Source organism: Alligator mississippiensis, chromosome 9 (assembly GCF_030867095.1).
Source record: "Alligator mississippiensis isolate rAllMis1 chromosome 9, rAllMis1, whole genome shotgun sequence".
Lineage (NCBI taxonomy): Eukaryota > Metazoa > Chordata > Crocodylia > Alligatoridae > Alligator > Alligator mississippiensis.
This window is the reverse complement of record NC_081832.1, coordinates 70,018,285-70,034,371: the sequence shown is the minus strand read 5'-3', so window position 1 is coordinate 70,034,371 and position 16,087 is coordinate 70,018,285. Positions and strand designations below refer to the sequence as shown.

At 43.6% G+C, this 16,087-nt stretch overlaps 1 protein-coding gene across 1 annotated transcript; it reads left to right on the top strand.

Moving 5' to 3' along the window:
• Positions 1-1,344: 1,344 nt before the first annotated feature.
• Positions 1,345-14,229, top strand: SKP1 (S-phase kinase associated protein 1). Its single transcript, XM_006262160.4, has 6 exons — positions 1,345-1,452; positions 5,348-5,444; positions 10,556-10,629; positions 11,878-12,021; positions 12,784-12,924; positions 13,740-14,229. The coding sequence occupies exons 2-6, from the start codon at positions 5,348-5,350 to the stop codon at positions 13,773-13,775; spliced, it is 492 nt and encodes a 163-aa protein (XP_006262222.1). The 5' UTR covers positions 1,345-1,452; the 3' UTR covers positions 13,776-14,229.
• The last annotated feature ends 1,858 nt before the right edge of the window (positions 14,230-16,087 follow it).

Genomic DNA, 16,087 nt, shown 5'->3' with positions numbered 1-16,087 from the left:
TGTAGTGTGGCTCCACAGACAGGTCCATGCTCAGCTGGATGTGCCCTGACACCTAAATACCCTGAGGTTTTAGCTCTAAGAGCTTGATCCTATTTAAGAGCTCCATTTTTGCCATCCCTCATCTGTTTACACGAAGCTTTGCTAATGTTAGGGTGGGCAGGTTGCATCCACCTGCATGGAGTTCCTTGCGGGCTCATTGCTTAAATGTATTGTGGTCTCACTCACAGACCCACCATCTAGCTCTGTGCCACACAAACCTGCATCAGTTGAAAATGTCCTCCAACTAGTATTGCTTATGCATATCCACTTTACAGCTGCCAATTGTATGAAGCAGCAGCTTTAAATTATCCTTGGCATTTCTAAGACCATGTATTAGACAGTAGAGACCTCATTCGCTGGTCTGCTGGGTAGTTGCCAAAGATTTCACTGCGTTTGTCTGAAATGCTAGTTAAAGAAACTGAAATGATATTAAATGAATATATTGCCTTTTAACTTTCCTTCACCATAATTTTTCTTGCATCTTGAGTTTTAGTGCTTTGGCTCGCAACCGGGGCACCTACCTGGGCCTTGAAAATAATTCAGGGTTTCTCTGTCAAGCACTGAAATACAGAACCGTGCCAAACAGTGCTTGGCAATTTATTTGCAAGGGAGGGCACTAGGCCAATCTTTCCTCAGCAATCATGCACTGCAGTAGAGGTGGCATCTCCCTTTCTAACGTAATTTACAGCATTAACACACTCAATTCTAGCTGTCGGTGCAGCTTTTAGATTTAACCGTTGCTTGGCCAATTGATCCTTGCCCTTCAACAGTCGTTCCCCCCCAGCCCCCGCAGTAGTCTTCTTCTTTTTGAGCCACCTTCCTCCCAATGTAACACAGGGACATTTCACTCCTTCGGAGGAAACCCTAGAGTTGAAGGCATAGCCGATCAAGTTTGCACTCTGCTTTTCCCTGCAGGAGTCAGACATGCAATGGGATGATGACAGCAAATAGCATCTGTTTATACTGCCCTGGTCCTTGTGGAAGCTGGGCTCTCTCATGGTTTGCACGAGCTGCTCCCGGGGTTGAGGTAGAGGGTCGAGCTTATGCGATGAAAACCCACCCGGGTGAGGACGCCCGCCCTCCATCCCCTTTCTCCATGCTGAGGCGCCCGCTGTTACCAAGCGCGTCTCCGCTGCGGACAGCCTCTGCCTGAAGGACCCCGCTGCTCCTGCACTCCCCCGCCCCCAATGTTTACCTTTCGAAAACCCTCCCCCTCACCCCCTATTTCCTCTCAGAAGTGCAGCTTGCCGCACTTCCCTGCCCCGAGCGCTCAGGCGATCTGCGCGGGCAGCCCCGGAGCTCTGTGAGGCAGCGCTCGTTGGGGTCCTTCCTTCCCGCCCCGCCCCCATAAAAGCCGCCGCTGCAGCCGCAGTCGGGCCTGAGGAGACGCCGCCACCCGGTTGTAGCCGCACGGTGAGGCCCGGCCCGGCCCGGGGAGGGGACGGGGGAGGCCTGGTCTGCTTCCCCGCCGCTGCGGAGCTAGCCCGGGGGGGTTGGGCCTGGTCCCCGCCCGCAGCTCTGCTTAGTCACCCCGGTCCGCGGGCTGCTCCTCTCGCCCGGCCCCGGCGGCCGCGGAAGCGCAGCCCTGGTCTGAAGGGACGGACAGGCTCAGCCCCCGGGTCATTCAAGGGGGGGACCCTGGAGCCCTGTCGAGAGGCCGCGGGGACCCCCCCCCCCCCCCCCGGCTCCTCGTGGCCCGTCGGAGCCGGCCGAGTCGTGGGCTTGAGCGCGAGGGGGAGGGGAGGGGAGCGGGTCCGCGGGCAGGAGCGTCAATCCCGGGCAGGGAAAACCTCGGTCGACGCGCTCCGGCTCCTAACGAGGACTAGTGCATTTGGGGTGAAAACTGCTACGAGCATCTCACTCTCTTTCCCGAGCAAACGCAGGGCTCGCGGCGCCGGTAGGTGGGAAACGCGGGGATGATATAGCCGTGGTGCGTTGGGGATGGGCTGCGGTGTTTTTAAGCCCCACGTCTGTCCGTCTGTCTATCTTTGAAGCAAAACAAAACCTCTATTAGATAATCGAGGTAAAACAACTGGCTTAAATTTCCTTGATCTGGAGTTTAAGTGACCGCCTGCGCAATACAAACAGAGCCTAAACCTATCGCAGTCCAAAAACAAACCAACGGAAAAACCCTCATAAAATTGGGGATGAGCCTCGATTGTAAGTTGTCTTGCCTGTTCGAAGTCTTATTTTACCTAGCGGTTGGGAAGGTAGACTTGTACTTGAGCAAACTCAGCTTCTCACTGCAGGGTTGGACCTCTTGGTGGTAAGAAGTTAACATTTTTAAATTCAATATTTGCCTCTTTTTTTTTCCTGGGGATGACACAGCAATGTGTTGCTACAACATGGGGCCCAACTTTAATGAGTTTGTTAGTCTCTTCTAAGTTTATCTCTCTAAGATGTGGTAATACTTGCATTTGGAGGTAGAGTGTTTTATCAACATGAAGCAGCTCTGCCAAGTAAACTTGAAGAGGTTACTTTCTTCCTTTCAAACATGAAGATCTATGGCTACCGTCTGCTGCTGAGCAACCTGCATTGGCTGGGCTCCATTGGCCTGCGTTTGTTGCAGTGCTGTGATGAGCTACAGCAAGCGCTCGCTGTCAAGCAGATGGAAGTGAGCTGAAAGTCATATAGCTGGTCAGCTGCTCTGACTGCAGTAATTTTGAATCCATGAGGTCCTAGGCCCCTCAAGAGTTTGTGTATTTTTGTTTTGTTTGTTTTATTTTGTGTATGTATTTCAAGCAGGCATCAGTTGAGTAATATCTATGAGTGATCTCTGTTTACCCTAAAAGCCTTTTCCCAAACAATTCTTAAATGGGTTTGCAGACTATTTGAGGATGCGTAGCTTAAGGGTTGCTTTTCAGTTGCCTGCTCAAGGATCTCTAACCTATTTTGACAGTCTTCTGCAAAACAAAACATATAAAGGCCAAAAATGGCTTCATACTGATTTATTTTACTTTATCTTTTTTGCAAGGAAACATATTGGATGAATGCATTACTAAAACAAATCTAACTTGTATAAAAGCCAATTATTTTAGACTAATCCCATTGTGTGCACCCTAATGCGAAGGGCTAAAGAACCGGCAAACAAGATGTATACAACCTTACAACAAACATCTTAGTTGTAACTAATTAAAGCTGATTCTTGCCAAAATAAGCAGTTTGATTTCAAGAACGTTATTTGAAGCAATTCTAGACTTCATGGGCTAGAAGGGACTCTTACGCTAAACTAATCGCATGCATGGTACTCAGAGCCTTATCCAGTAACATCTGCATCATGCTTGTAACTTTTTTTTTTATAGGAGCTTAACCAGTAAGTTATTTAAACATTACTGGTTGCAGCATGGATTTGAGAATGTACTGTCTTTTAAATTTTGTTATAATAGACTCCTTTTACAGGAGCCTTTTCTTACAGGTAAATGCATTAAGAAGCAATTGTGTTGTCAGGTGCTGAAAGTAGGGGTGCACTGATAGAGGTTTTTGGGGCTCATACAGATAGCTAATTTTTGAGGAGGCATATTAGCTGATATGGATCTGATTTCTGATACAGCTGCATCCAGCTGGTAAGACTTATGGTGGAAGGGAAGGAGTGGGGGGCAGACCCAGGTGCCCCAGCCCCACTCCCTCCCTTATCATGGGGCAAGGGCTGCCCAGCTGGGGCAGAACAGAGCTGTGGTTTGTCTGGGGAGTGCAGGGGTCTGTCTGGTGCTCTCCTGGGAGCTCCAGCTGCTTGTCTGGCAGGGCATAGGGGATGGGGGAGTAGGTGTGTGCCTCTGGATCTGCGTGGGGTGAGCGGGGCTGGGGCTGAGCTTGGGGTAGGTGGCTCTGAGAGTGGGGCTATGGGGGGACTACAGTGAATTTCAGGGTGGCTGCAGCCCCCCCATAGCCTCCACTTCCAGTGTTGCCACTGCCACTTGCCCCGATCCAGGGGCACACGCCTCTTCCTCCCCACCCCCCCAAGCGAGTGGCACGGGTGGGAGCCACCCCCCCCCCCCCCCCCCCCCGGATGAGCTGTGGCCGGGCACTGCTTGCCTCAGCCCCACTCTCTCCTTCCCTCTCTGCAGGGGGGCCTTGATCTGTGCACCCCCCTCCCCCCCCCCCCCCCGGTCCCTTTCACCACAACAGACTTACTAGCTGGACACTGCTTTTCAAGCTGCGGGGCTATCCTCGCTGCCTACGTGCTGTGTTGTGACTGCACATGCATGGGCCATTTATCAGCCATATCAGGCCAATTTCTGATGCTGCCAATCTTCTTTATATTGGTGCTTATCTGATATTGGACCGATGGATCAGTGCACTTCTAGCTGAAAGTTCTCTTGAGTATACCATGGGCAAGCTTTCACAAAAATACAATGCCAAGCATACTTCACTTCTAAGGGGGCTTGGCCAAGAAACCAGGACTTCAAGAGTGCTTCTAGATCTAATTTAATCTGAAGAGCCCATGACTTGCATGGAGGAGGTGCCTTAATTTTAAGGCCGCTTTTAATCATGTTGTTAATGTTGGGTTTTCTGGAAGGTTTGCTGTATCACTTAAAACCCTAATTTGGAACTAGTGGCCACATCCAAATGAGTGTGGCTGTACACTATGTGGCACAGCAGACGCATCTGCGGCTCTACCCGTCATACATTCAGGTGTTTTCTGCGTGGCAAGGTAGCAGTGTGAGAGGATTTTTGACCCTGGGAGATCTGGTTTTGGGCATACTGCCCAAAACTGGAGACTGGCTGGCTGGAGCCATGCTCGGGCTGCTGACCAGACTCCTGAGTGGTAGGATCTCTGCTGCTGGAGCCCCCAGGACCCCAGGTAAGGCTGCTGGGGCCATCCCAGTGTTGGCTTCAGCCTCCCCTACCAAACCTGGGGTAACTTGTGGCGTGCCAGAGGGTGTGTGACACTGGTGTTCCCTGGGGACAACAAACCAGTGGCACAAGATGTCTGCATTCTTGTGGATGTGGCCAGTGAGGGATACTGTACCACTAACATGGATCACAGTAATGATGTAAGCTCTTATTTTTAGAAGAAAGTGTTATGTAGCTAAAAAAAATTAGGTAATTCCTACCTGCTTAGAGAAATACAAGAATAGCCTTTTTCTTACTGTATATTGTTAGTTACTTTGCTCTAAGAAAAGCAAATTAGATTTGTTGATCCCAATGGTAAAGTAGTTTCGGTGTACTGAGGTATCTTGGCAACATTTGTCTTGAGTAAGAGGCAGCATGCCAATCCTTTTTTATTATTCATAACTTTGGAACAGTTTGTATCAAACTAAGTTGTCTGCAAATGCTTACTTGAAAATAATTCTTGCTCTTGTTGTAGATGCCTTCAATTAAACTTCAGAGTTCAGATGGAGAGATTTTTGAAGTTGATGTTGAAATTGCAAAGCAATCTGTAACTATCAAGACTATGTTGGAAGGTAAGAGTATGAAGACTTGAGCTGGTATCTTTCCTCAAGAAGCGAGGGAATCCCTTCTAAAATCGGGAATCTTTATCTAATTTGAAGGGGGGGAATAGATGATTTGACATGCTGAAGCATTTATTGTTCCACATAACGCACTTCTGGTGCATGCTCTCCTTCCTATCGAATCGTTCACTTCAATACACTTTTGGTAGTGATGGCTTAAGAACATAGTCCAGTCTCTGTAAGGCTAGGGACAGACGTGCACAGAAATTGGTTTGAAGTGATCAGAAACTGGTTTAAACCTGTAACAGAATGGATGCTCAGTGCATATACACCAGTTTGAGATAAACCTGGTTGAATGTAGTATATCAGACTTAACTGATTTGGCTCAAACCGGTTTATGTCCTAGACTCCTTGCTGGTTTAAGATAAACCAGGCACCCACAGCATCCTGGCATGCTCTCTGGACTGGGTGGGGCTCTCTGCTCCACAGCATGGCTGGCCCCTCCCCTCTGCTCCTTGGCTGGAGTTCCAAAGACTGGGCTGCTTTCAGCTGCCCCTCCCACTCCCTGCTAAGCAGGAATTCCCCCCTCTCCTCTGCCTTGCTGAGGAGGTGTTTGTTTATTGCAGGGGTGGGCAAAATGCAGCCCATGGGCCGGATGTGGCCCACCAGGCCATTGTATCCGGCCCGTGGGGCCCCTAAAAAATTTAGAAAAGTACTGTAAAAACTCTGTTATCTGGTATCCCCCAGGAGTGGGGAATGCCGGATAACAAAATATGCTGGTTAAATGAGCGGCCCTGGTGGCCACTTCTCCTGCCATGTCTGGGGCATCCCTCCGCCCCTCCCATGGCATTGCCGTCCCTCCTGCGGTCCTTGCAGGACAGGGAGGCGGGCCCTGCACAGCCCGGTGCAGCCTGTCATGCCCCTGGGCTGTGGGGGCTCGGCAGTGCAGGCTGCTTTGCCCCCGGCCGTGGGGGCTTGGAGAAACTAGAAGTGCTGCGGTGGGCACTTCTGGTTTCACTTTATCTTACAAGCCGGCATGCCGGTTAGTAAAGCATGCCAGCTTGTAAGGTGCCGGATAGCGCAGCTTTTGCTGTAATATTTATGTGCCCCTGGCTGCCTGTCGTGTGGCCCTCGATGCCTTGCCAAAACTCAGTAAGCGGCCCTCCGCGTAAAATAATTGCCCACCCCTGGTGTATTGGCTAGTAGACCACATGCTGGCTACAGTCCCTACTGAACCAACAAGTAGTTGGTAATGTCCCTCTGTTTTCCTAATTGGGAGATGAACACTGTTATCAATTCCCTGATGGGCTAATCTCAGCTGCCAGAGCCTGGCCATGCCTCCCTCTGCTTCGTGCTGTGGAAGCCAAAGGGGGGATGCTCTAGTGCCTCCCCTGGCTTCTAGTCTGAGACACTGCAGGCATGTGCCTACATTTCTGGGATGTCTATCCAGTTACAAAACAGATTTAGCCTAACCAGGTTAGACTAACCTTTAAAGATTGAATCAATTCAGGCTCAGGCTTTTTGGATGTCTGTCCTTTGCTGAAAGGAGCTGTGTGGCTTCTTGTTTTGAAACTAATGTCCCATGTAGGCTACTGTTGTGAAGTCATTTCAGGTGACATGAAGTTTTTGTAACCTACTAGTGTACCAAACCACTGAATACATATAATTTGGGTCTGAACTTCCTTGTGTAGTTGGTAAGTAACACTAATTGTGTGTTCAATAGCTGCATCTTATTTACACTCCCAATCTCTTTGAACTATTTTTTTCTGAGTTTGAGTGATGGCTACTAAAGTATCATGGTGTTGAAAGTCAAGAACCGAAAGTAGGACTTGTATTCAAACAGAATTAAAGGTGTGGGTTTTTTTGTGTGTTTTGATTTGGAGTAACCTGGGTTTCAGCACACTAACCTCTTTTCTGTAGAATCGCCACTGTTGGTATTTGATAATAGAATACGAGTGATCTATGCGAGTGTTCTAAAGATATGGCTAGTGTAAAAGGGCTTCCTAGAGTAACATTTATTATAGATTCCCGTTTGGCATCAAAACTTGAAACTAGTAGGCCATTGTAATGTTTGGTAAACTGTTCAAAATCAGCTTGTCAGTTCTACTTGATGTAATAAGCAATGCCTCTGAAAGGGAACTTAACTCAAGGCTGTCATGTTGATCAGGGTCTGTCTATAAAGAATGATAACTCTAACGCTCATCTTTAGGGTGACCAGTAAAGTCTCTTAAGATGCAGTTCTGGTTGTCTGCACAACTTTTGGATATACCTTCAGAGGGACAGTTTAAAAATTGAGTATGTTAGGGAGAGGGGGGACAAACCTTTTATTCAGATGCCTAGGAGTATGAAGAACAGGCAGTGATAGCTGTTTTGATGCCTGTGAGCTAAGGGAAAGAAGCCAGTTTTCTTGTAACTCTTTGGGTATAGACTCACTGTAGTTAATGCAGCTCTTGCAGTGTAAGTAGGGTTAGATTATTTGTGCTATTGATCTGGATGAGCTGAAAACAAGAGCAATGTTGATTTTGATAGAGAGGGAGATCTTTGTAATACAGTACTTGGGGTCTAAAGTCTGTTTGCTGTAATTGGGAGGCATTCAGAAAACAGTACATATCCAAGGTGCCAGGTGCCTTGGCTGTTGTTGCCAATTAGTAGGGTTATGAAAGAAAACTGCCTTTTACCACAAAAAATGTGAATAGAAAACAAAGGGGGACCTTAGTGATGCCATCAGTTAAGTCCTAAGTTACTGTCACTATTGGGAAAGAGCTCTTGGGAAGAAGTCCTGTCATTGAACTTTCTGGTGTTGTGTAATTTAACACTATCCTGATGGGGAACTTACTGAGAGTGCAAGCCTTTTTTCCATCTGCCTTCAGCTTGACTCAGTTTGTTTAATATATTAAACTGAGCAGTAGCTGATGCTGCAAAGATCAAAAATTGGACAGACCAGATGGCCTGTTCCAGTACAGATCTCCTTTAGATTCTGTAACATGAGGTGAGATGTTATCACAAACTGAAAAAATGAGAACTGAAGCAAAGATAGTGTCATGCTTTGTAAGCAGTTAAACAAACCACTTCAAGAGTTCAGAATTAAGCATTTTACTCTCTTGCACAAACTGCAAATAAAAGGACTTCCAGAAAACCAACAGATGGTCTGTGTATAAAACAAGCTATGCCTAGTCCTTCCAGTATAGATTCTAGTTCTGTTTATTTTCAGCGTGTTCTGGGGAAGTGTTGGTGCTGTTGCCTCTCCCTCCCCCTTTCTCTGGCTGGAAAAATACAACAATCTCCAAAAGCCACATCTCTCACACTAAGCACTAAACTGACTGCATCAATAAAGGCAAAAAGTTCTGTTCAACAAAAGTTGGCATACTCTAGATCCAGTTTTGGCAGAAACTAACACAGCTTGGTCCTTGCCCAGAGGTGGCAGTTGGCAGAGACAGCCACTAGATGGTGTGTTCTCTCAAACCTGCTTGGCAGGCCGGATTAAGTATCTTTACAGGCTAGATCCAGACTGTGGGGTGTAGGTTACCAACCTCTGTTCTAGATCCTTAGTTGTATGCTGCTTTCGTGCTGTTGCACTCTGTAATACAAAAGGTGCTTGTTATGATAGGGTATGCATAACTGATGGGGAATATAATCACAAAGTGTAAATATGCACTTTTATGGACAGTCGGTAGACTAAAATTTTTGGCAAATCCTTACAGAAAAATCTCCCCCTGTGTAAGGTGTGCAGTGGCATCTAGGGTTACTTGAAAATTGAAAGTGCTTAAACTTGTGTAAGGTGCTTTGTAGTGTGTGAAGTGTAACACATGCAGCCATTGAATTCCCTGTCCCCAGATATCGGGTACTGCAGATTTCATTTATTTTCAGTGTACAGATAGTTCCCATAAGGACTAGGAAGAGAAACTGCAAGATTTTAAAAGGTGACTGAGGGACTGATGTATGGTTTTTCAGTGCAAAGTGCCTTAAGATTATCCAGGAGGCATTGCAGATCTCTGGTGTGAAAAATGAAGGTGGTGTCCTTGCTAGTTGGTAACTCTACATCTAATTGAGGCTTTTGAATTCCTTATCACCTCCTCTGTCAACTCTTGACAGCAACTAGCAACTCTTTTCTTGCACTGTACTACATTAAAAGTATATTTGAACCTCCTACGAATTGGTGAAATGCTCAGTACCTGTTTAGATAAGATAACATAGCAGTTGTGCTGTGTTACTGCAAATTAAAAATACCATAGTAGTCTAATCAGCGGGACAACTACTTTAATATGGTACTAACCCTCTGGATTAAAATCTAATTTGAACTGTCTTGTGCTTTCAGTACCTCTTCTATATCATGATATTAGCATCTTTTAGCTTGAATCTGACCCCTCAATAGAACAGAAACATATCCAGGTCTCTTGCATGTACCCACAAGACTTTAATGGTTATTGGTGTTGCATTTCGTAAGCACTTGTATTAACTTGATTTGAAGAATTAGTCACTATCCCACAGTATGAACTAATATGGTTGTTGTGCCTCGATACAGAATGTTTCTTTAAGCGAAATACTCAGCATCTCTATAACTGCTCCTGCAGAGAGGACAAAACGTTGTCTATACTTAACACAGGAGCTTTGTTTTCATACAATGGTAAAGTTGAAGAGAAATCTGTATTGGAACATTTTATGGTAAGCTTGGGGCCTGAACTTCCATAGTAGCTAAAATATATAAATTAGTGTCTTCCTTTCTCAAATTCCTAGCATAGTTAGGAATAAAATTGTTCCACTGTTTAAAATACTGAAATAGTGAAATTGATTCTAATAAGTAACTGATAAGCTAATAAATATTTGAAGAAGCAAATGCATCAGCACTTCATTTGGACAGATGAAACTTTATTAGCTGCATGATTTGATGAACCTCCTGCAGTCAGTGTAGCTTGAAAGGAATGCAGCACTAGTATTGCAAAAATATTCTTTAAAATTCATGTTTTTGTAGCAGGTAAGCTGGATGCAAACAAATGGCTTAACGACACTTTGTATTAGAGTAAATAAATCTGTCTGTGTAGTGATGAGGTGATGCAGATATAACAATTTCAGGAAAAAGTTACTGTTGAATACTGCCAATTGCTCAGTCTTCTTTTCATTCTTAGATTTGGGAATGGATGATGAAGGAGATGATGACCCAGTTCCTCTTCCAAATGTTAATGCAGCTATATTAAAAAAGGTAAGATGGTGCTGGCAGTAGTAGCCTTGCCAAAAAAAAAAATAAAAATGCCAGAGTTAAAAACACATCATTGAAAGTGTTGCACACATCCATAATCTTTTGTAGGGTGTGTCTTGGAGCATGCAAACTGTGTGTGGTTAGAGCAGGCTTTGCAAACCTGTAGTTCCAGACATCAGACTGATTTTTTGCCTGCCCAAAAGCATACATTTCAAGCACTGAATGAAGGATTGTGATGCTAGTGGCAGTCATGCGTACCCAGTATGCTGTGTAGGAGCCATGCTTGTCACTGCCCCCCTCCCCTCACTTGCATACTGTTGGTGTCCTAGGAATCTTTGTTGATTATGGTCACTGTGTGGTGTCCTGAGCATGCGGTTTGGCACAGCAATTCCAAATGAAAGCTGGTACATTAATTGACTGAAGTTGGTTCTTTTCCTGTTCCACCAAGAAGAGACTGTGGATAAGCTTTCCCTAGAGAACCAGTTTACATTGTTTTGGGAGACTGAACTGGTTAAGGACCGTCTTACCACCATGGGTAGGGATTGGTATTCAAAACACTCCTGGAATCAATCAGACTCTGGCACCAAGTTAGGCAAACTTCACAGCAAACTGTATTTGCTCCTTCTTGTAGTGCACAGGCAACGTTTTGCTAACCAAAACAGACTAAAAGTTCAACATCCCTTGATAAATATCAAAGCTTCTATTAGCTGATCACCCATGGTTTTTTCTGCCACAAAAGTGGTAACTAGTTTGACTGTTTAGAGTAGTAGTATCCACTGAAAGTGCTGTCTGCTAATAAGAATTGCCCATATTCCTTGTTTCACAAGTGGATGAAACTATTTTTGGAGGAGTATGCAGAATCTCAGGCTGTAATATAATTGTTCAGCATGTATGAGTCCGCTGTCTTCCTAATATTTTTCTGGAGATATTGTCTAAAAATATGCTCCTGTGGTTCTGGTGTTGCATGAAACTTGCAGAACCAAAGAATTTATTACCAACTTACTATCTCTTTAAGAATTTTAAAAAGCTGTGAAAGTCCCAAGTCTTATGTTTTTGAGTTGAGACTCTTCTCTTACCACAAGGCAGTAGCACTGAGGTAGCCTGCTGGTCCACCATTTTTTTTTTTTTTTTTTTTTTTTTTTTTCCTTCAGCTTAGGCTCTGTTAATGTAGTCTGAATTCAAACTGGGGCCAAAGGAAGATTTGCTTGAGAGAGCTTAATACTAACCTTAATCTCTTGACATTTTAATCAGGTGATCCAGTGGTGCACCCACCACAAAGATGATCCTCCTCCTCCTGAGGATGATGAGAACAAAGAGAAAAGAACAGATGATATCCCTGTGTGGGACCAAGAATTCCTGAAGGTAGACCAAGGAACACTCTTTGAACTTATCCTGGTAAGTTGACTGGTGGTAGTTGCCCTCTTATTTTCAGCACTATAGTCTCTCCAGACTTTTGAACTGGTGTAGAAGCAGTAGAAATTTAGTCCAGCTTTCCCAGCTTAGAGTGAAACTATTCAAAATTAGATGTGTAGAGATACTTCGGGCAGTGTGTGAAACATGAAGGATTAATGCTATGCACTTGAGGGCATAGGCACAGATGGGAGTTAAGCTTCGATTTTCTCCCCTCCCACTCCCAGTGTAGAAATTGGGCTCCTCTTCCACTAAAGTGGAAGGTTTAGTAGGTAAACTTTTGAAATTAGTATTGCATGTTTTGTTCTGTTTAGCAACCTGAACATGCTTCTAAATTTTAAAATGTAAATGGCATTGCAGAACTTCACAAACTAGTTCCCCAATTCCAGTGACCCATACGAAGTGTGAACTGTGTGCAGACAACTTACTTTATTGCATGAACAGATGTGTTGGCTCTATTAAGACCGTGGATGTCTGTGGATTTTCAAGAACCATGTTTCTTCACTTCTTTTTCTAAGCAAACTCTTGATTTTAAATTAGTTTAACTTTGCAGTTATGAGCATATTGGAACACTTTAGACTTTGTAACTGAATCCAAAGAAAGAAGGGTTTTCAAAATGAAGATGGGCTAGAATTGGTTTTAGATGTTACAGTGGGACTGTGAATTGCAAACAAATCTTGGCAGGCATATACATCCGTGAAGGCAGAATAATGATGTAAAAACTTCAAATCTCCACTTTTCTTGCAGGCTGCAAACTATTTGGACATCAAAGGCTTGCTTGACGTCACATGCAAGACTGTTGCAAACATGATTAAAGGGAAAACTCCAGAAGAAATTCGTAAGACATTCAATATCAAGAATGACTTCACTGAGGAGGAAGAGGCACAGGTATTCCATAGTTCCAGCTAAATCAAACTTTGGCCTGTTTATATGCTGAAACGACTCTTCCTTACGTTTATGTTAATGTAGCCAGGTTGTTGGATACAAGGATTCTTGGTCTAGGTTTATTTTAATATGTAATGCTGTCTTGGTGGGATAGGTGCTTCAACAAACTTTCACAAGTTGATGTAGTGCAGCATGTTGACTGTTTGCAGTTAACCACAGCACTTTTAAAGGATAGTGACATAGTTCACTACAACTAAGCCAAAACAATAGGACAGCCTATCTTGCCGTGCCTTGACATGATGTTCTGACTAATATCGTGGTCTTAAGCTGCTTATTTTAAAGCCGAGCATATTGTTGGAAGCTGCTGCTAAGCCTGAGATGCTCAGAATTTCCTAGTAAGAACTTCCAGAAACAAAAGTAAAATAAAAGATGGCCCACTTCAAAATAAGACTCTTAAATGACCATATAAATCCAGAATAATAATATACTTTAGGAGTTGTTAAACAACTGAATGCAAAGACAGTTTCTACATACTTCACCTCTTCCTAAATCCTGTACAGAGATGCACAGTTTGACCTAAATGATGTAGGATTGCTTAGTGAATGATTGGATAGGAGTGTGTATGTGCAATAAACTTGATCTGCATTGGTGAATGTAAAGGTCTACTTTAAAAGTTAGCAAGCTTCTAATGTAAGTAAAAATGGAGTCTTTTTTTGATCATGCTTTCTTGCTAAATTGGGATATTTCGGGGAATATTGTTAGCACAAATAGATAAAGGTTGTTGCGGTGTGTCCTCTTAAACCTTCATTTTCTTACAGGTACGCAAAGAGAACCAGTGGTGTGAAGAGAAGTGAAGTTTTGTGCCCGACACTCTTAACACTGTAAGGATTGTTCCAAATACTAGTTGCACTGCTCTGTTCATAATTGTTAATATTAAGACAAATGCAGCAGTAAACGAAGTCACGTTAGCAGGATATTGTTCCTTTGCATGTGTAGTGGTTTTTGAGTACCAATTTAAACCCTGAGTTTTTACCAGTGTAATCGGATGTCTTTTATGTTACTATGAATAAAACTGAACTAAGTGTGGGTTCTGTATGGAAAGTAGCATTCCGGGCTATCACCTTTCATTTACCATTAATTGTTTGTGCCCAGCTACAGTGTTATTATTGCTTATTTGACATCTGACATCCTTCAGCTCCACCATTGTAAATAAAACCACAGCAAAAATTTCTGAAATAGCTAACTTTTTCATTTTAATTCCTGGGATATTAATGGCTTTAAAGAATTAAAGGATTTCTTGAGGAAGCAGTCTGAGTGAAAAGGTGCTGCGTTTCTTCCCAAACAGTTAAGTATGAAGAATGGTGATGCTTTACATGGTTCTTGTTTTGCGTTATAAAATCTTTTTTTAAGTGAAGACTTTCCAGCCAAGTTATCTTTGCCTATTAAAGATGATACAAATGTGGGTTTGGCAAATGTGACTGGAACTGGACAAGCCAGTGACAATTGGAACACTTCAACCATGTCTTGGGAGACCTCTCTGTAGCTGATAGATGTAAGCTGTACTGCATAGCTTTTTTAAAAGCTTTTAATAGTGTAAAAGCTAAATCCCAGTTTGACCAAAAACCATGACTGACTACCAAAGCAAATGTAATTGATCAGTGTGTGCATTAGTGGCTGGCTTTAGGTGATCCTAAGTATGCCAGGGGCTAGCTCTTGAAACCATAGTTTTGTGTCCACAACAAATCTTTATCCTTTGAAGTACACAAGGCTCCAGCTTTTAGAGACTTGTCATAATTGCATGCAAAACACAAGCTAGTGCAGTAGCTAGCTTGACGACTTTGGACAACGCCACTTACAACTAGTTAAATATTAACTAGTTTTCTGATTTATTATTTTTGTTTTTTCTTAGTTTTTTACACTTCCCTTATAGGGAGTTAGGGGATGGTAGTGTTAAACATTTAAAGTATGTTCTTGGCTTGTATTGCATTCCATCTTCTGTATAAACCCTAGAATAGAATAAACTTTAATAAACATACTTATCTCCCCTTTAAATAATGTTGCACTTCTGAATGTTAAAGGGTTTGTTTTGTTTTTTAAATTTCTATATTAGAAACTGCTTGATGGCCTTAAGGACACCCTGGTTGTAACTAACATGTCTTGCCAAATGGTAGAAAAATTCTTGTAAATATTCTTGTTGCTGTGCAGATCTTCATTTACATCAGTTCTAACAACTTTGAACTTTGAGGGTTAACTGGTTTGCATTACAGTTTCTCCAGTTACAGCCTACACAACCTAATAATAATCCAGGCAAATGGGTAAGCCTTAGAGGGTGGTTAACAAAAAAAAATAAAATAAAAATATGGACTTGTAACTCTACCAGTCAAGCACACTTCTTTGATTTGTTCCTCTGGAGTAGATTTCCCCAACCAGCCTTCAACTGGATACTACTTCTTGTTCTGTTCAAAAAACCCTTCGGCATTGGTAAGAAGAGCAGTAGAGTACCCTAATCCTAGGACAGAAGAGGCCCCACTTGCCTCCAAGGAATTAATGTTAACCACTTCCACAAGAAATCTGACCCTTTCTAGGTCATATTCTCTCCTGTCTGCTATGCTTGGTGGAATGAGTCCATCCTGTTTGAGGGCAAAATATTCAAGCCATTGATTGTTTGCCATTAAAAAGTGAGGGTGAATATAAGGATTGAGGAACATGTCTTCACTTTCAATTCTTTATCCTGTAGTGTAGCTAGTAACAAAGGATGAACTTGTCCCAAGAGGTTTATATATGCTGGTTAGGCCACCTCTCTTACAGTGGATTTATCCTAGAGCTGTCCAAGTCTGGGCTATTAATCAGTAGTTTTCTTTAACCTGAAACTTACTCATAACAAGTTAACAGTGATGAGAGAAGCAGGAGTAGGGTTACAACAGGTGCTAGACTAGCTAGTCTAGGGTCTGGTATGCATTCTGCTTGCCTCTGCATTTAACCTGTGGGAAAAGGGAGGGGTTGGGCACTGGGAGGGAGCAGAGATGCATTTATCATTTTGCAGTGGCTGAGTGTAAAGCACCTTTATTCTCTGTGCAGTGAGAACTGTTGATCTGCAGTGAATGGTGTTCAGAATACTTCTGGGTCATCATGTGCATTGGGGCAGCAGAAAGGAAAATCTCTTCTT

Bases quoted from the DNA above. Each gene is read 5' to 3' on its own strand.
- SKP1 (XM_006262160.4), top strand. From the start codon at position 5,348: ATGCCTTCAATTAAACTTCAGAGTTCAGATGGAGAGATTTTTGAAGTT. The intron at 5,445-10,555 runs GTAAGAGTATGA...TTTCATTCTTAG, and splicing joins TATCAAGACTATGTTGGAAG to ATTTGGGAATGGATGATGAA. The intron at 12,022-12,783 runs GTAAGTTGACTG...CTTTTCTTGCAG, and splicing joins CACTCTTTGAACTTATCCTG to GCTGCAAACTATTTGGACAT.